This window comes from Lissotriton helveticus, chromosome 4_1, assembly GCF_964261635.1.
Source record: "Lissotriton helveticus chromosome 4_1, aLisHel1.1, whole genome shotgun sequence".
NCBI lineage: Eukaryota > Metazoa > Chordata > Amphibia > Caudata > Salamandridae > Lissotriton > Lissotriton helveticus.
The window spans coordinates 164126991-164153078 of record NC_136063.1 but is presented as its reverse complement, the minus strand read 5'-3'; the positions used below and the strand labels follow the sequence as shown (position 1 = coordinate 164153078).

The window sequence follows — 26088 nt, the reverse complement described above, 5'->3', positions numbered from 1 at the left end:
CAAACAACCCTATTTCGAGTAGACCGGGTTCTTTGCCTCACTCCCTTAGATTATCCTGGATACTCTCCAGTGATTGGCTGTCGGATGACAAGCCTCCGGGAAGTATCGAGCGGCGGCACCGCGCGGTTAGCTCAGACTTCCAGCGGCTGCCGTCAGAGCAAGGCGGTCACCACGGTGCAGAAGCGGTAAGAGCGGATCATTCCGTAACATGTCAGGCTCGATATTTACATTAAGTCAGTCTTCGATGACATAATTCATGTTGTAATGCCCCGCATACTCTTTGGCATGAATGTACGGGCCAGATGCGAAGAAGTCACTCCATCATGCGTATTGAATACTATTGGGCTCATGACCATGCCCGCCCCGCATTCTTACAAATCGTCCGTGTTTGTTTATATGTGACACAGATGTGGCCGCTATCCCAGGTATAACGTGGGCACCCTAGTCGGTTCCATAAGCTGATATTAGAATGTCCCGCATATATACTCAAGCCTTTTTAAACCCCAGTGAATGCATATTGGTTGATAAAAACGGACGCACTGCATGTAATTCACTCGCTTTGCCTCCCACTTTTATATGCATTTTATTCAAATGGGCTCGTGACCATGCCCGCATTTATCTTTAAAAGTGGCCATTTATTTCGAACACGGATTTGGCCTTTGGCCCCAGTATGATGTGGGCAGGCCAGACCGTATCTTTCCAAGTGTACACATAACTTACCTAAGTCCTAATTACTGTATTTCCCAGATACTACCGGGTCGGTGAATTTAGCCACGCACTTCTATGACCAGCGTGGGACAGATGATGACTCCGAACTATATTGAATAACCTTCTGGAAAGCTATTCCGTCCCAGTAAGTGCCCCCGTTGTACAATTTGACTCGTGCCTTAGGGAGTCATGGTTCCCCTTGTACATCCCACTATAATGTGTCCCTTTTTAAATATTTGCAGGCCATCTTCAACCACATAGGAACCAAGGAAGGTCCTATCGGTACAGCCATTGATCTGGCCGCATGTAAAGTATGTACTTCCCTTTTTTTCTTTTAAGTCCCAGTGCATAATTATTCTTAAATAATAGATAGACACATTCATTATAATTGTATTATTTGTAGGCGCTCCTGCTTCTTTCGTGTCCTGAGGAAGACCCCACCATGAGGTTCTCAACAACCCTAACCACAGGGGTCGAAACTTAGACATTTAGCCCATGGCAATTTATCTGGGCATAGGAACAATTAATGGATAAATACAGATCCTGTGCCTAAGATCTATACGGAACCACCGATCTAACCCAGACTGTAAAGGCTATATTGAATTTCACTGTGATTGTCTGCAAGTCACAACACCTTTACCCGGTCCCCACCTTTATCCCATCACACCCATCCCCTCTAACTAATCCATTTTCCTGTTCACTTTTGAGCGCGTTGATATACCATAAATGTAAATGACTTTCTGACTGAAAGTACACATTTGCTTTCCTTAATTTGTATTCTTTAATCTCTCTTTAATCTAATGAAGCAATTGATTTGATTTGTTTTGAGTGTTGATTTCTTCGTACCTCATCGTTTAGAGATTGATCCCCAGTATCCTATGATGTGCTTAAATAAAATATGCACTGCACTTATGGACTCTTAACTGTATAATTTTGAAATGTGACGTTGATTGACATTTGTTGTATATGAAAGCAATAGACTCTGGCCATTTTTATATGTACCTGATTGACTGACCCCGGTCAGAGAGTTCTTAGGGTTTACCCCGTTATAACTCAATAATCCTGCTTAAAACACACGTTTTTATTGATAGATCCACTTTCAATCAGGAGTTAACATTTACGCTAAAGGTAAAATTAAGGTACTATTCTACAGAAGGTGCCTTACTACTACACCTCTATTAGATAGTCGCACTTAAAACTGTGTCCTGTTTAGTTCATTCTAAATAATTATCTGTGGAAACTAACTGGATGGACTCCACTCAAACAGTTAAGGGTAAACCACTACTAATCCTCTTTTTTAAAACCTTCTGAGAATTAAAATTAGCACGGTTTAAAACCCACACTTAATCAAGGCCACCGTTTAAACAAGCATTTACAATGCAATAGGTCTTTCATTATTAAAGTTTGAGCTATTGGCATTGCTAAAGAATGCAACACCAATAGCTCAAACTTTAATAATGCGAGACCTATTGCATTGCAAATGCTTGTTATTTTTGGCGTTAGACCTTTACTCCCAAGTAACAATATTCTACACCAGGGAGATTAATGCAATGTGATTATTAATCTCAGCAGGTTAGATGGAATGACTCATTTTGCAAGTTTCCTCCACAAGCCAGGCCTATCCACCTGGTCAAATGCAGTTGAAAAATCTATAAATACAGTTTAAGAATTTGAGATTTAAAAGTTACATATTTATCAATTACATTTTGCAAGATTGCGATGTTGTCCATAACTGAATGTTTTAGTCTAAAACCAGAATGTCTCCTCGGATAATTTAGTTCCCAAAATCCTAGTCTTGTAGGTTTGCCAGAATACTTCTTGCAAATATTTTTTTCCTGTAGCATCTAGTAAGGCATTTAGCTTATAGTTCCCGGAGTCTTAGCGAAGACCCTTATAGTGTATAGGACTGCAATACTTCCCACCCAAGACTTTGCAATTTGGCATTTTGTGGAACAATGTACAAAGAGTGGTAACAAAAACGTATCCCATCCATCCTGATCACATTTTAAGAGTGATACTGGCACCTGGTCCGGGCAGCCGAAGATCTTGTGCTTTCTGCCATTCGCCCTCTTACACGTAATTTAAGATTTAATAGGTGGGTTTACTTCACATAGTTTACTGGAGTAACTAGTCAACGAATTAAAGAAAAGCATTAACGTTTGATGTAAAACAGGACAGAAAAGGAGATATCTGTTTAGGGGCTGAATTGCATAACTAACAAACCTGTGATCAATCCCAGCTTCTCTATTTGGCCAAATTGTGTGACCCTACATAATTGACTGTCCCTTCTTTTCTTTGACCATCACATTTGAGAGCAACTTTAAATACAACAGTTCAGGATGTGTGCTGAAGAAAAATCTGAATTTTATACAGTGGTTGAAGTGGACGTGATCGGTTGTGCAAGACGTGCCTATACTTTTTAATTTAGGAGAAACCATTCTCCTACTTTTTGTGAAAACACAACTGTCCGGGAACAGATCATTGCAAGAGTTTAAATGCTTCGGCAGAAATGTACGGCAGGGAGTCTCCTGTGCTGTGAAACCAAAGGCAGGCAAACAGCTAAGCAATAAACAAGCCTTCTTGCCAGGGTGCCTGCTTGCCTGAAAGAAATGCAAAATGTGTGCCACTGGTTAATCTGCAAATGTAAAAGGTGCTTGGGAGCCAGTAGTGGTTGAATTGATGGACTCATTTGAAACTTTGTGACAAGAAAGATTTATTATTTTTGGGTCGTAGTGCAAGAGAGTTACCAGCTTAGTGGTGAAGTGTTTGCTTTTAAGGGACAGCTATGTTTAAAACATTTATTACGTTCAGTTTGGGTAGTACTGAACTCTATATTTTGGAAGCACCGTTTTTATCTTAAACCTTTTTGCTCATTTTGTAGCAGCCTATTTTACACTGTGTGTAATGCAACCACGTAAAATAATGACATATATTTACAGTGCTTTCTGTCACAGGCTGTGACCTCCTAACAGAAACATACAGAAGTTACTTTTCTCAACTGCACCAACCAACATTTAACTCTGTGAATCTCTAGTTACACCCAGACCTCTGCAGTGCGTTCACTAATAGAGGTTTCATAATGTACCATGTGCATTTGCCACTGATTAACCGTTTACATTTATTCCTCATTTAAGCTGTGCGCTATTTTATATGTAGTTACCCGAAGGTGAAAAGATTTTTAAAAAAGACATAAGTTCTTTTTAACACCTTTGATCCCGCCCCCACACTTACTGACCTCCCCCCATTGCATGCAGCATGACACTTTCTGCGCATTACGGGCGCTGCTGACACCCCGCCGTGATTTTACACACGCAACACAGACACGCATTTTCGAAAATATAAGTACTCGAAGCCTTGGATTTTAAACTTTGCACGATGGATTGACTCCTGCCATTTCGTGTCTTTTGATTTAATGACCGAAGTCTCTACACTTAGGAGCCAAATGGTCCTGTATGCATTTTTGAGTAAGGAGAAGAGGATTTCGTGGTTCTCATATAGTGGCCTTTGATGATAAGAGCCTCAGTTAAGATTGAATAAACGTTCTTTCAGATACCCCTGCTCCCATATTTTATTATAACTGTACAATCTAATATATTGGTCCTGATGAAGGTTGTGAAAAGAATGTGTGTCCCACCGAAACGTACGTCGACCATTCTCCTTTGGGAATCCGCTTAGTGAGACATATACGAAAAGAGACAGTTGTGACGTTCGCATGCAACAAGGAAATGATACAGTGATTTCTATACACTGCTGTAATTTATGAAATGTCTCTGTACTATAAAGGAAATGATTTACAAAAAGTTTTTTTCACTGTCTGATCCCCACTGTGTTGTCAAATTGTTTTTTTACTTCACTCTATGTATGTTAGGTTGAATGAGTGGTATGGTATGGAGTGAGTATGTTGTGGTTTATGTATCAGTATGCTGGGGTACAGTAGCTGTAATTAATTGACTTGTCTTAGACTTTAATTTTGTATATTTATGTCAACATTTTCTTGAACTAACTTCATTATATAATTCTGTGATTTGTGAATTTAATACGTTCATGAATGAATTCTTGGTTTTTTTAAAATGAAAAATAAATAAAAAAAGAATGTTTATCCAATAACAATTGCCATTTCTATATGATTTCACTATAGAAAGGAAAAGCTTCCTTCTTGTGGGGTGTACATAAGCCGTAGGCTATTTTAAAAGAAATATAGGTCAGCCAGAGGCCTTTTCATAGTTTTTGCCTGGTCCCCCCCCTCCCCCCCGCCCCCTCCTCTTGGACCTGAAATTAAACTAGGGGGAACCTTCTTTGTCTTTATTGCAGCATGACAGTTTCCATACCTTTTTAATGCACTTTTACCACTGCTTTTATGTTTTTATAGATTGTTATGTTCCTTCAGCTAGCGGCCCAGGTCACGCATAGGACCCACTTGACAACTGACTGGCCTCTTGTTATGTTATGTTATTTAAATTTGATATAGCCCACGACTCACCCATGACCATCTCGGCGCTTGTTCCTATTTAACAAGTATCAGTAGGAAGATGAGAATAGGAATTAGAATATTTAGGCTTTCAACAATTTCTGATATTTGCAGTAGTTAGGTCAAGTGCAAACGTGCAAACGTGTAGCAGAAGCTTATTCCAATAAAAGGGGGCAAGGTAAGAAAAAGTTCTACCCCCTTGGTTCACTAATGACATCGTCTTTAGGGTGTGAGTGGAGGGGCCCAAATGCTTCTAAATTTATGTTTAGAATCTATCACTTGTAATAAATGTCACTCAATGTAGTGATACAATCTAATGCTTTACATTGGAAGGCTTTTGCATGTTAAAGAAGTACACTTTGACATTTATAAAGGACAGTAAACGTCATGTAAAAATATGACCAAGCCTCTTTAACATTCCAATTATGTCCCTGACTTGGCTCTCGTGAGAGCTCTCTTAGACCAGGGGCGGCTCTAGGTTCATGGCGGCCCTGGGCAGGGAGCGTAGGTAGGGGGCCCCACGGAGGAACGCAGGCGCGGAGGCCAGTGAAGGGGGTGTGGGGGGGTCAGGGTGTTTGGGAGTGGAACAGAGCCGGAGGCCGCCAAATCTCTGCCAGGGGCCACCACATCTCTGCCAGGGGCCACCACACAAATATGTATCCATCCTCAGAGGATTATTATATTAAGGATATATATTGGCGTGGCGGCCTCTGGGGTTTGGTGGCCCTGTGCAGGTGCACAGCTTGCACATGCCTAAGGCCACCCCTGCTTAGACTTAAGCCGGACCCCCGGCTCAGGCTCGCAAGTCCCTGTTACTGTGTTGGCTTGCCCAGATCTATCCCTGCTGACTTTTTGCCTCTGAATGCGCGTGACCGTCAGATTTATACAGTTTTCTGCTGTAGGAGGAGGGCGTGAAAAGTGCCCTGTGGGGATGTACCTTGTTATGCATTTTATGTCAGATGTGCAAATACAAGTGCGTCGATGTTCATGGCTGTCATTTGAATTTGTAGGCAGCAGCCCTCCGGCCTTCCGAAGCCCCCCCAGCACCCGAGTGATAAAGACCCGCTACAAGATCGTGACGCGGAGCTCCGCGACGCCGGCCTCTCTCAGCCCCACCCTGCTGTGGAAGGCGCGGAAGCTGGCGGCAGCGAGGTAGGTTCGCGCGCGGCCGCTCTGGGCCCAGTGTTGTGTTAAATGTGCCTGAAAGAATCCCAGATAAGCACCGATCGGCTCCGGCTCGCTCAGCGCTAGAACTAATTTGCCGTGCAAATTGCTTTCTTTTTGGGTTAATTATTTCGCAGTTCCTCCACCAGTTCGGTCCTGCTTATTTCTACCCATCATTCATGTATTTCCATTCCCGTGCGAGTTTTGTCTCCTCTCCACCAAGGTGTTTGTAAAATGTTGTTTCTATGATTAAGTAATACAATATTAGGTCTTGTTTTTTTGTATTTAAACTATAGCAAATTATGAGGTTCCATCAGCTGCTATGGATAATGAGGCACTGGTATTCAGTGAGATATGTTTTCTTGTAGCATCCCTCCTGATAATGAAACTACTCGAATGCTGTAGCTGTCCATGAATGGCTCATTTATTCGACATAGTATGGAATCTGGGTGTAATAAAGGAAATAGGCTGATATCTGGACAGAATAGGCAGGATTCTTGAGTTTACAAAAGGAGTTCTGAACTGTGATCCAGCTTGCATAGAATTCATGGAGTAGTTGTGGAGGATACACTTTGCTTTCCTCATCATCATGAACAGTGCTTCATTTGTAAATAAATAAGAGCTGGGCCCCGTAGTCTGGATCCTACCGGTAAGGTAAGGTAATGTTTATTTGTACATGATTAATTAAAATCTTTACAAAAATATAAAAACACCAATAGGAACATTAAAAGCCATTTGTACTTAAACTTAACAAATTAGATTAAATAAATAAAAAAAATATGAGATTTGCTGGGATCAGTTCAAGGTTATCCACAGGGCCTAATAATGTTCATCAAACTCTATTAAGTCTTTTTCTTGTTAAGTCAAAGAACTTCCCAACCTGGCAATTCATTTTGATGTTACTGGTGGTAAAGCATAGTTTGACTGCCTGCCTGCAGGTCCGAACAGCATGTGATTTAAAGGATGGTAGCAAAAGGTTGTACCTCAAATCCCTTAGTCTAGGACATATACAAATCACATGGACATGTCTTCCTTACCGGTTTTACAAAGGCGACACTGTTGCGAAGAATGTATTCTCTCACAGGGAAGCAGGTGTGGCAGTATAGGGATTACACCAAGGCGTAATTTTAGGAACTTTTCTTTGACTTTTATTGTCATGCCAATATTGAGGTATGCTTGTGGCTGTATTTTACCATAGTCACCCAGTGTTGTCCATCCATGCGCTCTGTTTGCTAAGTCCTTCTTATCTTCAATCGCTGAGATAATACGAGTTGATTTTTTAGCTACTTTTTTGAAGGACAGGAGATCTATTGACGTTTCCCAGATATCGGTCAACCCTAGAACTTCAAGTGATTCAAATAAATAGTCTCTAGGCAACGAATTACGATGCCGAAGTAACTCTTCCCATACGTTGGAGTTTAAGGAGTCGGCCTCTGCAGTGCGAATCTTGCGCCAGCTGGCTACATACGCACTCCGCCTTTCTAATGTTTGTTTGAGGATGCCGAATTCTAATCGAATCTGAGCAGGAGAGACGTATTTAGGAAGATTTAAAATAGCCCTATAGGAGTTGGCTATGACTGTGTCCAGCAATGCGGCATCCTTCCCATGAAGAGAGTCACTCCCGTATGTAAGCGTTGGTTGTAGTTTCGCACGCAGGACTTCAAGGAAGGGTTTGAGTGTGAGATCGGGGAGTTTGGCCTTTAATGATTTTAATGCCAGATAAGTCATTGTGGCCTTCCCTCGAAGGGAGTGAAGTTGTGCCCTAGACGTGTTATTTGAGTCCAGGAAAACACCCAGATACTTGTATGTAGTTACCCGGTCGAGCTTTTCTCCATTCAGGTGCCAGCAAGGATTCCTTTTTTTCCTATAATTCACCGTCATGACCTTTGACTTATTACAATTTATTTGAAGGGCATTCTTTGCTGAGAAGGCATAGGCTGCGGTCAAGAGGTGCTGAAGGCCTGTTGGCATACGGCTTATCAGCACCAGATCGTCCGCGTATAACAGACTTGAAAGGGTGATTTTCCCTAATTTGGGTGCATGGTTGCGGCATTTGTCGAGTTCCGTAGTCTGGATCCTACCGACTCCACAACATGACAGGACGAGCTTACTTTTTAGGAACACAGTGGCCATGTTTATAAAAGAAACAAACCATAACAGCGAATGAAAATCAGGCACATAATTTTACTTACGTTTTCAAGGCATGATCAGATCATTTTGCAACGTCTTCGACTTACAATTAGGAAATGTCCATTCAGAAGAGGATACATCTTAGCGAGTGTATACCGCCCAGGTTCCGCTCACTTGGTCCTGACAAAAATTTGGTACATTCCACCACAGGTTGAAACATGTAGAACTTTATTTCCCATTCACATAGATACTGTCGGTCAATCTAGCCAACGGAAGTGTCCCATAACTGATTTTAACATTGTCCAGTAGCTTCAGAATAACATTTTTGTTCCCAGAAGTTATTCTTGGCCAATTTTTAACCTCACTTTTTTGCACTACATTCACAAAAAAAAACAACCCGCTCCACTGTAGTCAGGTGTCGCAGCACACCCGGATGGCACTCGGCTGTCCGGGTGGGACCCCGATGATGAAGCATGTCACCAACCAGGTTGGTGAGTGAGGGGTCTTTTAACAAAAGTATATTTTTCTTTTGTTACTTCTCCATCTCCCTACATCCCCTTAGGACCATTGATTTGGTCCAATGGTGATACTCCTTCCTTTGTTTATATACATTCAGAAGAGCCTACTGCTCGACGCATCAATGTCACACAAGGGCCATTCCTGTACTATTTATCATTGCTGCTTGCTTGTTGAAGTTACTTATAAATCAGGCCTATTTTTCATTCTGCCAAGACCGCACAGGTGAAACCACCTGCATGTACGAGGGGCAGACTCTGACCAACCAGACACCTTCTGTGGCCCCACTTCTCTCAACCATCAAGTTAATAGTGTCTGTGCCATAACATGAGACCAGAGCCAAAACCCCATGCCCTACACTGCTGTCAGAACTGTTAGCCTCCTCCCCCACTTGATGTCAATATCCTTGCAGATTGAACATTTCTGCATGCAAACCTCAGTGCTGTCCTAAAGATGATCTTGCAAAGGACAGCTCTTAATTTTTGCTGTGGCCTGCTATCCTGCCATAAGGTCATCCGGGTCTTAAGGGTTCTTCGGCTTCCTCAAGCAAACTGGTAGGTTGAAAACGCCCAAATAGTGTTGATGAACAAGTCAGTCTGTAATTCAGAGAGGTGGACCCCATCCTGGTGAAACATCCCTGAGAAGTTTGTGAGAGATTTGTCTTAAGTGATCCTTTGCTGCACATAACTTGGTCATCTTAGAATTTAGGTGTCTAACCGAAACAGTGATCATTCTGGACCTACACTTTTGCCCCAGACCCACCTTGGCATCATATCTGACCCACCTATGTAAATTTCAGGGAATGACCACTCCATCAAGGTGCACATATGTTGAGATCCGAGGACTGGAGGTCCCTTCCGACCCCTTGGAGCTTACACTGTCTCTTGCAGATGTGTCATCTTCAAATTGCTGGCACTAAACCATCTGAAGAGGCCTCTCCCTAACTCTGCTGGCATACGCCTACGGAACGATTGCAGCTGATACCCTCCCTGAAGTGGGGTGGGATATCAATCCTTCCCAGTGCTCATAACCTATTGCGCTAGGATATTGTGCACAACCTGAGTACGCTATCATTCCATTCCATTAATCAAATCATCGCAATAAGCTATAATGTATAATGTTTGTGTACCCCTAAACGGTATCCCTAAGTGCTTTTTGATTGGACAAGAAGTGGCAACTCTGTTTGCGGTGCATGGTGAAAGAATGGTGTTGGAAAGGGTATCACCTTGCTTTGGTGCCGTGCATGAATCCTGGAGAACACACCCCCCACTTGTTGCAGCCATGAAAAGCAGTGTCTTGCGCATGCAGGAGTGCGCAAAAGGAGTGGGATTGATTGCTCTGTGGGCAGCGTATGGACAGCATTGTGGGTTGTACTCCGAGAATAAGCGGAGTCCCCATTTTGGGATCAACTGTGTCATTATTGCCTCAATGAATTCCCGGTGGCTGTTTATGCTTCATCCTGGGAACAACATTGGTTTAGGTCCAAAGAATGGTAAGAGATCTTTTGAGTGCTGTTAGAGCACCCCCGCAGAATGACCCCGATTCTAGGAAATGGACACATAGGGTGATTTTCTTGGATGTGGTGCCCTCTAACGCCTTGCATCTTTGAGTTGGCCCTACCTGTCTAGTGGTTCTCTTTAACTGTTTAACATCTGACATGCTGCTCCTTGCTGTGCCTGACTTGGAACTGGGGGAAGCTGATCTGGAGTGCCTTTAGACCAGGTTTTACCTGAATATAATCTACCAATTTCTTCTACACCTTTGCATTATTCCAGATGTATTTATCTTTTTGGAACTTGGTACAAGAATTAATTTTACTAGCCTGGCTCTTATTAATTCCAGCATGGTCAAGGGGTCCGAAATAAAAAGTTTAATTATAACACTATGATGCGCCTGCCTACTCATTTGGATTTTGTTTCCGGGTTAAAATAGAAACCCAAAGTTGTAATTTGATTCACAATGAAGAGATTTTTCAGACGTTATGGGAGCAAAAAGCCACATGCTGCTCTTTAGGTAGTCCACGATTCAAATGTATGTGTGTGGCAGATGTTATGGAAATTTAGAAACATGTTTTGGTTAAAAAAAGAATCCATTACAATATATTTTTCGGTGCTTTATTTTCACGCTTACCCTTATTTCACCATGGCATTCTCTCTGAATTCCTAGAATAGCTTCCCACAATGTCTCCGGGTAAGAGCTGGATTCCCAATTACTCATGTTTGGAGATTAAAAGCCCCTGGCCATTGTAACAGAAGGAAGCCTATAGGAGGCCATAATTAAATAATTCAGGAACATTAAATATACTGTGGTATATCTCACTGAAAACACTGTAACCTGACTCTAAGCATGGTTCTTCTGCGTCTAAGCTAGAAAACAGTGTAAAACTGACCCTCTGAGAGTCTTGGTGACTGCCCTGTCTCATCCTGCCCAGCAAGGAGTCAGGTAGGTAGCTTGTTTTAGGAGGGCAGGCAGAGAAAGAGTCCAGAGAGACACTGGCGGTAGCGGCTCTTATCAAGTGAAAGTGGTGAGGCAGCATGGGGGGGGCAAGAACAAAATAAAAAAACAAAAAAAGAACTTACCTGCCTCTCACCGCCCTTCTGCTATCTACTGTGCATAGACTGAGCAGGACTGAGACTCCTACGGCCAATCCAGATGCTGCTCTCATTCTGGTACTTAGCATGATAGAAGTGCTAGGATTGGTCTGAGCAGGCTAGCTTTCCACTCCAAAGGGGACTGGGAGCCTGTGCCTGCAGTTCTCCACCCGGTAGTGCAGCCCGGGTTGGAGAGAGGTGAGTGCGCATATTGGTTTGGCCGCCCTCAGGCAGCCGGCCAAACTGACATGCTTACTGACAACAGTGGCCACCACTCCTCCTCCATGCTTCCAGTGCTCGGGTAAGTATGGCCCGCCCCCAAGACTCGGCTCCCTGAAGAAAAATAAAATGATAATAAAACAGTTTTATTATTTTAAAAAATTCATGTCTGCTAACAGGGGGGTGACGCTGCCTCCGCTATAACGGAGGAACCGCTGGACACTGGATAAAACTACGGTCCTGTTACTTTCAGCAACGTGTGTAACTTTGATGAATTTCAAAGAGCACTACGATTGCAAAAAACTTCTTCTCCATCATGGGATTCTTTCTGATTTCTCTAAAAGGTTGAAAAGCATGTCAAATAGCACCCAACCTACAGGAGAACACAAAGCGCCTTCAGGCAAACAAATCACACTGGGACGCTTGTCCTGCTAATGTATGTGAGCCGAAGTCCAAGAAGTAACGCTTAACAAATGTGAAACTGAGAAGAGAGCAGAGATCTCACGTCTACTTGATGGGATTTCTGATGGAGGGTTACAACACAGCACTAAGAAACGCACCATGGAAGAACCCCAACAAGGGGATGTGGGCAACCCTAGGCAAGTTTCTAAACCCATACGAACCCCCATGAACAACGAGGATCAATCTGTACTAGTAGGAGAGCACTCCCTCAAAATGATTGGCTGAAGCAGACCAGTGTAACTGACGTGACAGGGAGACTGAGTTGGAGTAGATTCAAACACCCCCATCAGACTGACGGCCAGCCCTAGAACAAGCACCAATACCTATATGTTATGTGTTATATGTTTGATCCTCATAGAACATAGAACAAGCGCAAATACCTACATGTTTTATGTTAAATGTTAGCAGGCCAGAGGGGCAAGGAAGCGCAGGCACATATGGCCAGACCGAAAGAACCATAGAAACCAACAGCCATAGTTCAAAGGCGGGGGCCCCTGCGAGCTCAAATGCGAAGAGACTGTACATGTTAATTGTCATATATTCTAAATGTGAAAATACCAATAAAAATTATTATAAAAAAAAGAAACTGTCCTGTAAAGGAGATACGTTTCCACGTGTTCTGTCTAACTCCCAACACAAGCATAGTATCTGCTGGTCGGGACTAGAGTTATCCCCATTGATCTAGGCAGGCATGCAACGCCCATAGGGCTCAAAGGGCTTCAGCCCCCCCACCTCCCCCCAGTCATGTGTGTCAGTCGGGCTGAGACAGCTTCCCGGGCACACACACAGACAGTTTTTGAGCTGTTGTGGTCTGGCCTCAGTCTTACTGCAGCCACACCTGAGGATTTTACAGGTCTTTAAAAGACCATTTACTTGTTACCAAGGCTTTGTTTTTCTTTCACCCCTTCTTAGAGCCCCTGCAGCTCTACTCTGCCAATTGCTGCAAGAATTAATCCCGCCCCCCAAACAAATGTGTATTCTCCAGTATTAGGGGTGTCTTTGATTGATTCACATGCTTGAATATTCCCCGTCGTCGAAGTGGGAGTCCCACGGTACATAAAATAGCAGTAATATATGCATATATACATGAAAATTATAATAATTACATATATACATATATAAAATGCAGTAAAATATAAATAGTTTAAAAGTACCATAGAACCAAATAGGCCCATAGAAAGCCTAAGGGAGAACTCACTTTAGTAACATATCAGTGTCAATATGTATTAGTCCATATTCTAGCCAATCAGGCTGTAGCTCCCTCTAGAACCTTCTCCTCAGAAGCCCAAGTCCTCAGATTTTCTACCGCACGTCGTGTGAAGGGAGTCTCCCTGAGCTCTGCTCAGTTTTTCTTCATACATAGCTGTTTTTTCTTCTCAGATGCCCTCTTCAAGGAAATCTTTGTTCAGACCATGTCCATCTTGTGGTAAATTACGTCTCTTTCATGAGGATCCACACAGTAAATGCATTTACTGTCTCTACCCGCACCATGAGGTGAAGAACTGTAAGTACTGCCGTACTTTTCCACCTAAAACTTTAAGAGACAGAGAGGCCCGTCTCCTTCTGTGGCTACAGAAGTTGAAGTCTTCAGATACGGTGCTTTCGGAGGTTGAGAGTGTCTCTTCTTTCCAGTCTAGGACCTCTCAGAAGCGTGGGTCGGAGACTGAGGTGCCTTCTCCTTTTTTCAAGAAAAGTAGACTTGTAGGAACCTCTTTGGCTGTCTCTCCACAGGATTTGCCTCCTCTTACGCCTACGGGACCTGGCTCTCTGGCGTCACTGTCTAAAGCCATGCCTTCCTCCTCCAAAACGGGCACTGGCTCGTCGACGTGTCCGTCGATGACATCTGCGATGACGAGATCCGTGGATGCTGTCTCCACGTCGACGACGACATGTTCCATGTCTTCAAGGACTACGTCGACGACGACCACCTCGTCGACGACGACCCATGAGGTGAGGCCCATTACTTCGATCGTTAAGATCACGTCGACGACTGTCAAGTCAACACCGTCGACGAAGAAACCTCCGTCGACGCGTCTCCTGTCGACGCACTCCTCGTCGTCGACCAAGACCACCGCTTCGTCGTCGACCAAGACAAGCGCTTCGTCGCCGAGCCGCCGCCCGTCGACGGGACCTTCATCGTCGACGGCCACCTCGTCGACGACCATTGCATCGTCGACGCTGATGGTTGTCGCACCGTCGACGGACCAACCTTCGTCGACGGAATCATCTTCGTCCACGAGCAAGGCTTTGCCCCCGTCGACGCAAAAATCTTCGTCGACGAAGGAAAAAACACGTCCGTCTCCAATTACGGGTTCTCAACCGGCTCTTGGATCTTCCACCACTACCACTACGTCGACGGCGCACCATCCTTTGGCCACAGCTACCACCTTCACAGTGGTCACCCCTTCATCGCTTAAAAAGGTGCCTCTTATACAATTGAGTCCTATCAAAAGTGGTTCTACTCTTCCTGACCAATTGTTTCAGTCTGCGGAAGAGGGCTCCAATGATGGTTCAGAGGTGGAGAATGTCTTCGGCCAAGCGTCTAGCCCACCCGAGCTAAACATCAAGTGCCAAGATTATGATGAGGATGAGGAAGAAAACGTCGAAGATGGGACGGATCTATTTCCTGTAGACACTTCAGAGGCACCTATGGCGGAACAAACAACACAGATACCACTATCGTTGGTAATGAATCTGGGACGATTACAATCGAAGATTCCCGCCGTCCAGGCCTGTTTCTCCAGTGCCGCAACTTCCTCCGCAGCCTCTAATTCCTGCATCAGCTCCTCCCAGGTCACCAGTACGTATCCAACAGGATACGAATAATGAGGATCCGGACCCTCACAACCCGGATCAGGATGATGATGACGCTGGCCTTTAGGATTGGGACGATTACAGGGCTCATACACCTTCGACCCCACCAACGTCGCCTCTAGCTTCGCCCCCTGTGGACATTGGCAGCTTCCATAACTTGATGGTCCGCGCTGCGAAGAGGTTTCACCTCACTTTGGAAGTGCAACAGACTGATTGTTTTCTATACGATTTCAAGGACTTACCTCAACGGCAAGCTCACACTATCCCAATCATCGACCATGTTTGGGAGGAAGGCCTCAAATTGATGGAGAAACCAAATTCGATACCTGCTGTCTTACCAAGGCTGGATAAGAAGTATAAAGCGCCGCCGAATTCTCCGGCATTCCTAGTGTCTCAGCCTAAGGCGGATTCCGTCATCACTCAGGCAGCTCAAAAGAGGTCCCGCAATCCTGCCACACCTCTCACATCTCCTCCTGATCAGGAAGGCCGCAAGCTAAACTCCATAGGGAAAACATTTACCACCATGGCAGCCACTACTGTAAGGGCAGCTAATTCATTGGCTATTCTTGGACGATATGACTGCCAAATGTGGTCCGAAATTGCAGCATACATTCCACAATTTCCGGATGCCATCCGTGCAGAAGCACAAGCCATCATCCAGGAGGGAGAAAATATCTCCTCAGAGATTATTGACTGCGCCCTTGACATTTCCTCTACGGGGTTTAGACAATTGGCTGGAGCTGCAGTTTTGAGGCGTCAAGGCTGGTTGAAGTCTACAGCTTTTTGCCCGGAGGTTCAGGCTAGGGTACTCGATCTACCATACGATGGTGATTCTCTCTTCGGCAAACATGTAGACGATGTCCTCGAATCGATCAAAAAAGATACAGATACGGCCAAAGCTTTAGCAACACTACAGTACAGGAAGCGGCCATTTCGAGGGGCACGTGGGAGAGGCGGCAACTCTTCCACTTTTCGTGGCTCAAGTCAATATCGCTCATACAACGACAACCGTCAAAGGAATACTTACCAATCCCAGAATCGACAGACCTCCTCCAGGCCATACCAGAGGAAAACCACATACAGAGGTGGTTCAAATGCAAAGAAACAGTGACAGTCCCAGCGTCAGCATTCCACAGACTGTAAAACTTGGAGGGCGAATCTCCAACTACATCTTGAATTGGTCGAACATCACCTCAGATCAATAGGTTCTAGATGTGATTTCAAAAGGACATACCCTGGAATTTACAAGATTTCCTCCCAATCGTCCTCCTACTGGTCCGCCCCCTCCCCATTTCAAGGAACTATTGGCGCAAATAAAATTAATGCTCAGGAAGGGTGCTATCGAGGTAGTACCGCAAGGCCAGCGAGGAAAGGGTTTTTACTCCCGCTTCTTGTTAGTCAAGAAGAAGTCAGGGGAGTGGCACCCCATTTTGGATTTACGGGCCCTAAACAAATTCATCACCGTGAAAACTTTTCAAATGTTGACCTTGCTCCAAATTTTGCATTATCTCAACCCCGGAGAGTTCTTCTCCACATTCGACCTCCAGGAGGCGTACTTTCACGTGCCAATCCACCCCAGGCACAGAAAGTACCTCCGTTTTACAGTCGGACATCTCCATTTTCAATTCAGAGTTCTGCCGTTTGGCCTACGCTCAGCACCGAGGGTCTTTACCAAGATCATGGCCCCGGTAGCTGCTTTTCTGCGCCTGCAAGGCATTCAGTTTTATCCATACCTGGACGACTGTCTTATAAAGGCCCCAACCCTACAGCTTGCAAACCAGCACACTCAGGTTTGTCTCTCTCTTTTTCAAAATTTGGGCCTTTCCATCAATTGCCAGAAGTCACACTTTCACCCGTCTCAGCGACGAGATTTTCTAGGAGCCTCGCTAGATTCTCAGCTAGCAAAAGTTTGCGTCTCCCAGGAAAGGCAGGACCGCATACTCAAGATGGTACGATTCCTGCAGTCAAAACTGTGCGTTTCAGTCCGGATGTTGAAATAATTCCTGGGCATGGCTTCCTCGTGCATACAGTTGATCCCCCAACTGCAGGCTACATATGAGGGTCGTTCAAGAGGAACTAGACAAGCAGTGGAAGCAGATTTCAGGATCTTTCAACAACAGGATCGTTCTCACGCCCCGCATTCAGGTAGCTCTGAAATGGTGGTCTCACCCTCCGAACATATCCATCGGTCGGTCTTTTCAAGACGCGACCCCGACTCTGACGCTTACAACCGATGCGTCCCTAGAGGGTTGGGGAGCGCACCTCGAAGGCATGTCCGTAAAAGGAAAGTGGACGGCAGTCCAGCGCACTTGGCACATAAACCGCCTAGAGCTTCTTGTGATCTTCCTTGCCCTGAAGTCTTTCCAGAGGTTAGTGCAGGGCCAATGTCTGTTGGTGAGAACAGACAACACCACCAGCATGCACTACCTCAACAAGCAGGGCGGCACGAGGTCCCTTCTGCTTTCCCGACAAGCACAGGAGATATGGAACTGGGCGATTCATCACCAAGTTCATCTTACGGCCATCCATGTGCCGGGTGTTTCCAATGTTCTGGCGGACTCACTCAGCAGATCACTATCGGACAATCACGAGTGGGAACTCAACCAACCAACTCTCGAGTTCATTTTCCATCTGTGGGGCCAGCCACATATGGATCTCTTTGCGACTGCCGCAAACAGGAAATGCCAACGCTTTGCAAGTCGTCATCCCCACAGAGAATCGAGCGGAAATGCATTTTCGATCAACTGGTCGAATGAATTCATCTACGCTTTCCCTCCACTTCCTCTGATTCTGCGCCTGTTGCAGGGACAGACTAATTTGCATATAGCCAGGTTCTGAACTGAGATGGTGCAGTGAGCTAAAAAACGGGGATGGATCAAGCCCTGATCTGTTGACTGGGTAGGAGTGTTCTGATTAACTCAGATACTCTGTCCATCACCACCCCCTTTTGAAATTATTTTGGCCACCACAAGTGTGGAAGGGTATGCTCAGATGTGAGTCTCTTGCTCACTGCACCATCAGGATTCAAGCAAGCCGGGCCGAAGACGGCTGTAATGCCAGAAACCGGTCCCCGGAAGCTTGTTTCCTTTCCAGTAAAGAATTGGCTTGGTAGTTTGGTCTGCCCTGTTCCCATGATGCACTGGGCCAGGGTCAGACTAATTTGCATGTAGCCAGGTTCTGAACTGGGATGGTGCAGTGAGCTAATAAACGGCGATGGATCAAGCCCTGATCTTTTGACTGGGTAGGAGTGTTCTGCTTAATTCAGATACTCTGTCCATCACCACCCCCTTTTTGAATCATTTGGGCACCACAAGTGTGGAAGGGTATGCTCAGATGTGAGTCCCTTGCTCATTGCACCATCAGGATTCAAGCAAGCCGGGCCGAAGACGGCTGTAATGCCAGAAACCGGTCCCTGGAAGCTTGTTTCCTTTCCAGTAAAGAATTGGCTTGGTAGTTTGGTCTGCCCTGTTCCCATGATGCACTCCTCCATGGTCAGACTAATTTGCGTGTAGCCAGGTTCTGAACTGGGATGGTGCAGTGAGCTAAAAAACGGTGATGGATCAAGCCCTGATCTTTTGACTGGGTAGGAGTGTTCTGCTTAATTCAGATACTCTGTCCATCACCACCCCCTTTTTGAATCGTTTTGGCCACCACAAGTGTGGAAGGGTATGCTCAGATGTGAGTCCCTTGCTCACTGCACCATCAGGATTCAAGCAAGCCGGGCCGAAAACGGCTGTAATGCCAGAAACCGGTCCCCGGAAGCTTGTTTCCTTTCCAGTAAAGAATTGGCTTGGTAGTTTGGTCTGCCCTGTTCCCATGATGCACTGGGCCAGGGTCAGACTAATTTGCATGTAGCCAGGCTCTGAACTGGGATGGTGCAGTGAGCTAAAAAACGGTGATGGATCAAGCCCTGATCTTTTGACTGGGTAGGAGTGTTCTGCTTAATTCAGATACTCTGTCCATCGCCACCCCCTTTTTGAATCGTTTTGGCCACCACAAGTGTGGAAGGGTATGCTCAGATGTGAGTCCCTTGCTCACTGCACCATCAGGATTAAAGCAAGCCGGGCCGAAGACGGCTGTAATGCCAGAAACCGGTCCCCGGAAGCTTGTTTCCTTTCCAGTAAAGAATTGGCTTGGTAGTTTGGTCTGCCCTGTTCCCAGGATGCACTGGGCCAGGGTCAGACTAATTTGCATGTAGCCAGGTTCTGAACTGGGATGGTGCAGTGAGCTAAAAAACGGTGATGGATCAAGCCCTGATCTTTTGACTGGGTAGGAGTGTTCTGCTTAATTCAGATACTCTGTCCATCACCACCCCCTTTTTGAATCGTTTTGGCCACCACAAGTGTGGAAGGGTATGCTCCGATGTGAGTCCCTTGCTCACTGCACCATCAGGATTCAAGCAAGCCGGGCCGAAGACGGCTGTAATGCCAGGAACCGGTCCCCGGAAGCTTGTTTCCTTTCCAGTAAAGAATTGGCTTGGTAGTTTGGTCTGCCCTGTTCCCATGATGCACTGGGCCAGGGTCAGACTAATTTGCATGTAGCCAGGTTCTGAACTGGGATGGTGCAGTGAGCTAAAAAACGGTGATGGATCAAGCCCTGATCTTTTGACTGGGTAGGAGTGTTCTGCTTAATTCAGATACTCTGTCCATCACCACCCCCTTTTTGAATCTTGGTGCCACACCAAGGCCTTGGATCCAATGACAGCCCAACCGGAACAAATCCTGCCTTTTTTCCTATCCCTTGCAAAATCAGGACTTTCTCACTCCACCCCCAAGGTGTTTCTGGCAGCACTTTCCCGTTTCCGACATGATGGTTCCACGTCACTGTATTCCTCTAGAGTCATCCAACAGTTTTTCAAAGGCCTCCTGCGGATGTTTCCACCCATTCGTCGCCCTCCACCTGCTTGGCGACTGAATCTGGTTTTGTCTCAACTTCTCCTACCTCCTTTCGAACCCATCCATTCTGCAATCTTAAAATTCCTCACTTGGAAAGTTGCTCTGTTACTCGCCTTGACATCATCTAGGCGTGTTAGTGACATCCAGGCATTCACGATTCAGCCTCCTTTTCTCCAGTTCTCCAATGAGGCGGTTACGCTCCGTACTAATCCAAAATTTATCCCGAAGGTTCCAAGTGATTTTCATCTCAATGAACCTGTCATTCTAAAGACTTTCTTTCCTCAACCACAAACTCCTGCTGAACGTTCATTATATTCATTGGATGTGAAACGCTGTCTTAAGTTTTACATTCAGCGTACTACACCATTCAGGAAATCGGACCAGCTGTTCGTTGTCTATGGTCCGATCTGCAAAGGACAACCTGTTACCAAACAGACTATTACTAGGTGGATTTCATCCACCATTACTTTTTGTCATCAACGGGCTGGCAAGCCCCTTCCTGCTCCAGTACGAGCTCATTCAACTAGAGCTGTGTCAACATCTACTGCCCTCTTTGCGGGGGTACCTCTACGACACATTTGCAGAGCTGCTACGTGGTCGAGCAGCCATACTTTTACAAAGCACTATTGTCTCCAATCAACAGACGCCGCGGATGCGGCAGTGGGACAAGCGGTGCTACGGAATCTTTTCCAATGACGAGGAGCCTCTGTTGCTACCCGCCTCCAGTCATAAAGGTATTTTCTCTTGAATTTGTCAATATTGTTTTTAAATAATTTGAGAGTATATTCTTGAAGTTTTATGTTACCTTTATGACTTATGTGATGATTTACTGCTTTCTACTCTTATTCAAGCATGTGAATCTATGAAAGACACCCCTAATACTGGAGAAGAACATAAGTTACTTACCTGTAAACTGTGGTTCTCCAGTATTGGTGTCTTTCATAGATTCACATGCGACCCTCCCTTCCCCCCCTCAGAGGCTCCTTTTCTCCTCAGGCACTTTTGGGTTACTTGGTGCTACTAAAATCTGAGGACTTGGGCTTCTGAAGAGAAGGTTCTAGAGGGAGCTACAGCCTGATTGGCTAGAATATGGACTAATACATAATGACACTTATATGTTACTAAAGTGAGTTCTCCCTTAGGCTTTCTATGGGCCTATTTGGTTCTATGGTACTTTTAAACTATTTATATTTTACTGCATTTTATATATGTATATATGTAATTATTATAATTTTCATGTATATATGCATATATTACTGCTATTTTATGTACCGTGGGACTCCCACTTCGACGACGGGGAATATTCAAGCATGTGAATCGATGAAAGACACCAGTACTGGAGAACCACAGTTTACAGGTAAGTAACTTATGTTCTTATCTGCCCCACCCCCTTCCCGAAATTTGACTCTAGTTGTGCCTCTGGATCTAGGGACCTAGATTGTGCAGAAGGTATGTTGTCATGTGTAAGGCTTTGGTGAGCGATGCCTTTGTGGAGACAGGGGTCCAGGCATGGTTAAACAAATAATCTTCAAAGAAAGCTGCCACCATGGCTGTGTTCTTTGAGAGGGCTGACTTTTAACCTTATGGGAAGACTCACCTGCGGGTGTTTTATTACTGCCTGGGAATGATGAGCATTACTGTGTTTTGTGTAGAATATGTTATGGAAATAGGCTTTCCAAAGCCCACATTCAGGCTTGGTGCGGCTGGAATAAAATCTGATGGAGAGTCAACAAACCCTGAATTGTCCAGCAAAAGGTCCTGACCAGTGCCCATCTACCTGAAAGTCACTAGTTCCTGGCCGTTGCCTTGGTAACGGTTGCACCCAGTGGTAGCTCCCCATGCAGTGACTTTGGTTGTAAGCCATCAGTAGCCTATGGATAGACTGAATTATTTTTTCTATAATAGGCCATGTCCTCTATCTGTTATTTTGCTATTGAACATCGATAATCATGCCCTGGCTGTTTGATTTTGAATGTTTTATTTGGCAAAGAGCCAATGCCTAACAGACTTCTGTTAAATGATGCCAGGTGAGGTGCATCAGAAGTAGCAAATCCTGTCTGGACTTCAAGAGCACTGGAATGGTCCTAGGAAATGAATGAAACAACTTAGAAAGCGCACAAATACCTAGAGGCGTAAATGACTCCCGAATAAAAAAAAACTGATACAGGTTGAGAAGTTCATATCACTGCAGTCTACTATGCGCATACCTCCAGAAGACCCTTTCACTCTACTCCTACTTCGTAGGCTTTGAACTTATTCAGCAGCTGTAGGGGTAGGCCACATTTAAAGCTTTCTCAAGGAACCTACATTTTGACACAAATTATTTAAGAGAAAACACCTGATACATCTTATCCGTTTCATCAAGTCGAATGGTCACTATTGTTTTTCGACGTGGGAGATGGAAAAGCATATTTAAAAGGGTAGCAAAAGGCTATGAGTTAAACTTATCTTAAAATTCAGAATTACGGATTTATGTTTTACAAATGTATAAAGTGTGTTTCTCTCTCTAAGCTGTGATGCCATCACATCCTTGCACTGTGAATGGGGATTCATGCAGCATTTGGAGGTATAGTCTGGGGCTGAGCATAGACACTGGCTGTGGAGAGCATTAAAACTCTGGTTTCAGCAGAGCCGCTTGAAATTGGCTCAGTAACTAAAACTTGATTTTAGGTCTCGGCTGGCGAAAGCAGCGCGCATGCACTGCTCTCATCATACGAGAGATTCTTAAAGTCAATAGAGATTCCAAAGCTCTCGGAGGCGGAGTTGAAGCCCTGCCCATCTTCCTCATTCGCTGGTGTCATCCTGCATGCAAAACGCAGGCTCACGATGGAAAAGGAGGCTTCTTAGTCCCTCCTTGTTGCCGCCTTGTCTCCTTTTAGCCCCGCCCACCGGGATTGCATCTCTCACTTGCGGCATTACACACTCATTATCTGCTATGCCCAATATTTTTCCCACCGCCGGCAGCTTTTTTTTGCTAGGCTCGGGTAGATTACGTGATTTGCCTAGAATCACAGGATGTTTGAGCCGACCCCGAGACTCGAATCCCCACATCTCCTCACCCCCATCTCACCTAGAACGCAGTGCTCCACCACAGAGCACTTGTTTTATTAAAACATGCATTTTATTAAATGTAGTAATTTCCATGCGTGAATGAAGTTTGGATTAAATTGCAAGCTAAAGAGTTTGAGTTAAAAAAACGAAATCGACCAGGGTTGGGTACCTGTGCACGTGGTCACTCGGAGTTGCCTGCCCTTCATTTTTTTTTTTTTATATATTTAAAGACCTTTATTGCACAGGAGTTCAATTACACACAGCATTTGTAGCCTACAATCCATGGGGGCCGGCAGCGTAGAGTGGCGATCAGATGAAATGCAATCAAGATAACACAGCCTTTCTGCCGGCAACCCTGGGGTCCGGCGGCGTAGTACTATATATGCATGCAGTCATCTCGTGGTAAATAGTGCATCTAGTAACTAGGCTTGTGTTTTTTTTTATTTTTGTAATCTGTCTGTGTTGCTGTAGATTTTTCAATGTGTCCCCGGTATCTGCGCCATTTGAGTAGGAGTCCATGTCCATCGCATGGGTCAGGTAAGAGCTATCTCTGTCAGTCACTACGTGGACTGATGTTAGGGGAACTGACGACTGTTCAACCGGGATATCATAATAGTGGTTGCTGGTATTTAATGGTATAGCTCACTATGGCAGGAAAGTGATCATATGAGGCCGGCAGTGTCGAGCAGACACTGCTGTTTCCAAGGTCGGTGTGTCTAGTGATCTGCCGTGTTTGGGGTCCCCCAGTAATAGCTGTATAAGTATGGGTATTTATGGCAAGAAGCATCGCCTCGGTTCGGGCGTTTAAGTCCGAAGGGTGTTTTGTCTTAGTCATGTCCCGCAGACCGTGTGTGGTGGGGGTCGCGTTATGTCGCTGCAGCGAGATTGTGTAATGGCATCTGGGACTTAGCGTCCAGCAGTGTAATGGTATAGTGCAGAATGTTGTGGTCTATAGCAAGAAAAGGCCTGGTCTGGGAACTCGACCAGTAGGGTAACAAGTATATGAACCAGAACAGTGGGGGGTCAGCAGCAGGGAAAAAGAGGAAAGGCGCAAGCGTCATTCAGTGAGCTGGGGGGGGAATGTCACAGCTGTGGTGGGGGAGTCATCGGGTCCAAGGTGGAACGCGGTAGGACAGCGGCTTGAGTGTGTGGGGGTCTGAGTCAGGGTCCATGGTCAGCCCCGCTAGGGCGCAGCCAGATCTGCGATCGTAATTCGTCAGTGCGTCCCAGGCTCTGCGCTTAGAAAGCGTAACAGGCCTGAGAGAGGGAAATCGGTCTGCCCTTGGCAACTAAGCGTGTGGAGTGGGCTTTAGGGCTAATAGCGTGAGTGCGGGGGCAATGCGATTCAGCATGTGTAGGGTCACAGGACGGCAGGGGCACCAGCGGAGGCTTGGGCATGGTGTTGCCCAGGAGAAGGTGGGGGGGGGCGAGATAGCTAGTGTGGTGGTGTCTCGCAGTGTCCTGCATCAATGCGGAGGTTTGGGGTGAGTCAGCTCAGGTTATCCCCTGCTCCAGACAGACTTGTTGGAAGGATTTAAGGAGAGCATCCCAGTGTTGTGCAATGGGGAATTTCTGGAGGCCCGCTGTTTCCTCTCGGAGGAGCACTGTGCTCTCTGCCCGTGCCCAATTAGTGAAGGACGCATACCAGTGTCGGGTGTTTGGGGGGGCACTGGCTTTCCAGTGTTTGGTAAGTAAGCGTTTAGCTGTGATCAGACCCATATCCCAGAACCGTGTTGGTACTTTATTCAGCTTCGTGCGTTTGTAGAGTCCCAGTATGCAGGCCTCCCATGTTCGTCAGTACTTTGTGTGAGTAGTGACGTGACCTCATCCCAATATGATTGGATACTAGGACATTGCCAAAGCATATGAAGGATATCTGCTCCTATCAAGGAACACCTATGGCAGGCAGCCTCAGCGATTGCGAAGTATCTGTTGATCTTGTCGGGTGTGAGATAGGCACGGTGCAAGATGTAAAATTGGATGATTTTGAAACGTGGGTTCCGTGGGATATTAGTTGGTCCAGCCAATACCATCGCCCATTCCTTGTCGGTCCAGTCCCGTTACCCATATCGGCTGCCCACTTCTCTCGTAGTTGCGAGGTGGAAGGTTGTGTATGGATCAGTAGGGCCTGCACCAGCCAATGTATTATGTGGGAGCCGTTGCCCATGACATGTAAATACTGCATGAGGTGGTGTGTTGGCAACTCCCCAGTTATATCGCCCCATGTGGCGGACAGCGTGTGTATGAGGGACGCATGTAATAAGAATTGCCCGGCCGGTAGATTTGTGCCTGCGGTAAGATCTGCAAAAGAAAGTAGAGCCCCGTCCTCGTGGCCGTGTCACCTAGGTTTTTACCGCAAAGCCATCCCGATACCCATTGCAGCTGCGCCGCTAGGTAATACAATTCCATGTTAGGGACTGCCAGGCTGCCCGATTCAGTGGTCATGTCTAGTTTTGTCAGTGCCACGCAAGGTCGGCCCGCGTTCCAGACGAGACCACAAAGTAGGGCCTCCAAGTCCCGAAACACTTTGTTGGGGGACATACACCGGAATATTAGCGAAATAGTACAATAGTCTTGGTAGGACTATCATTTTGGCTAGTGCCACTCGGCTAGGGACATTCAGGGGTAGAGTCTTCCAGAAGCCGATCTGTGCACGAATAGAAGCTATCGCCCGCATCAGATTTCCCTCCAGGACATCTATTGGGTTCCGGTAGATGTGTATCCCCAAATAGCAGAATGTGGTGGGGTACCATTGCAGCCTCTCACCGCCAAGACGTATATCTCCTTCAGGCGTGTCCGGGTGGAAGGAGTAGGCCCCTGACTTGGACCAGTTGACTCGCAGTCCCGACATGCTCTCGAAGGTTCGGAAAACGTCAGCTATAGATCCAGGGACGTTAGTCAAATCCTTGACATACAGTAGCAGGTCATCTGCGTACAGTGAAATCGTATGAATGCCATCGGCCATCGGGATTCCCCACTCATCTCCTCGCGTCCGGAGAATTGTGGCCAGGGGTTCCATGGCCAAGGAGAATAGCAGGGGGGATAGAGGGCAGCCTTGTCTGGTACCCCT

At 45.7% G+C, this 26088-nt stretch overlaps 1 protein-coding gene across 1 annotated transcript in view; it reads left to right on the top strand.

Moving 5' to 3' along the window:
- Positions 1 to 26088, top strand: part of ZC3H3 (zinc finger CCCH-type containing 3) — a 1704695-nt gene that overhangs the window by 546914 nt on the left and 1131693 nt on the right. Inside the window, exon 4 of the mRNA XM_078686633.1 lies at positions 6187 to 6328. Within this exon, the coding sequence (XP_078542759.1) occupies positions 6187 to 6328 (142 nt within the window). The remainder of the gene's footprint in view (positions 1 to 6186; positions 6329 to 26088) is intronic.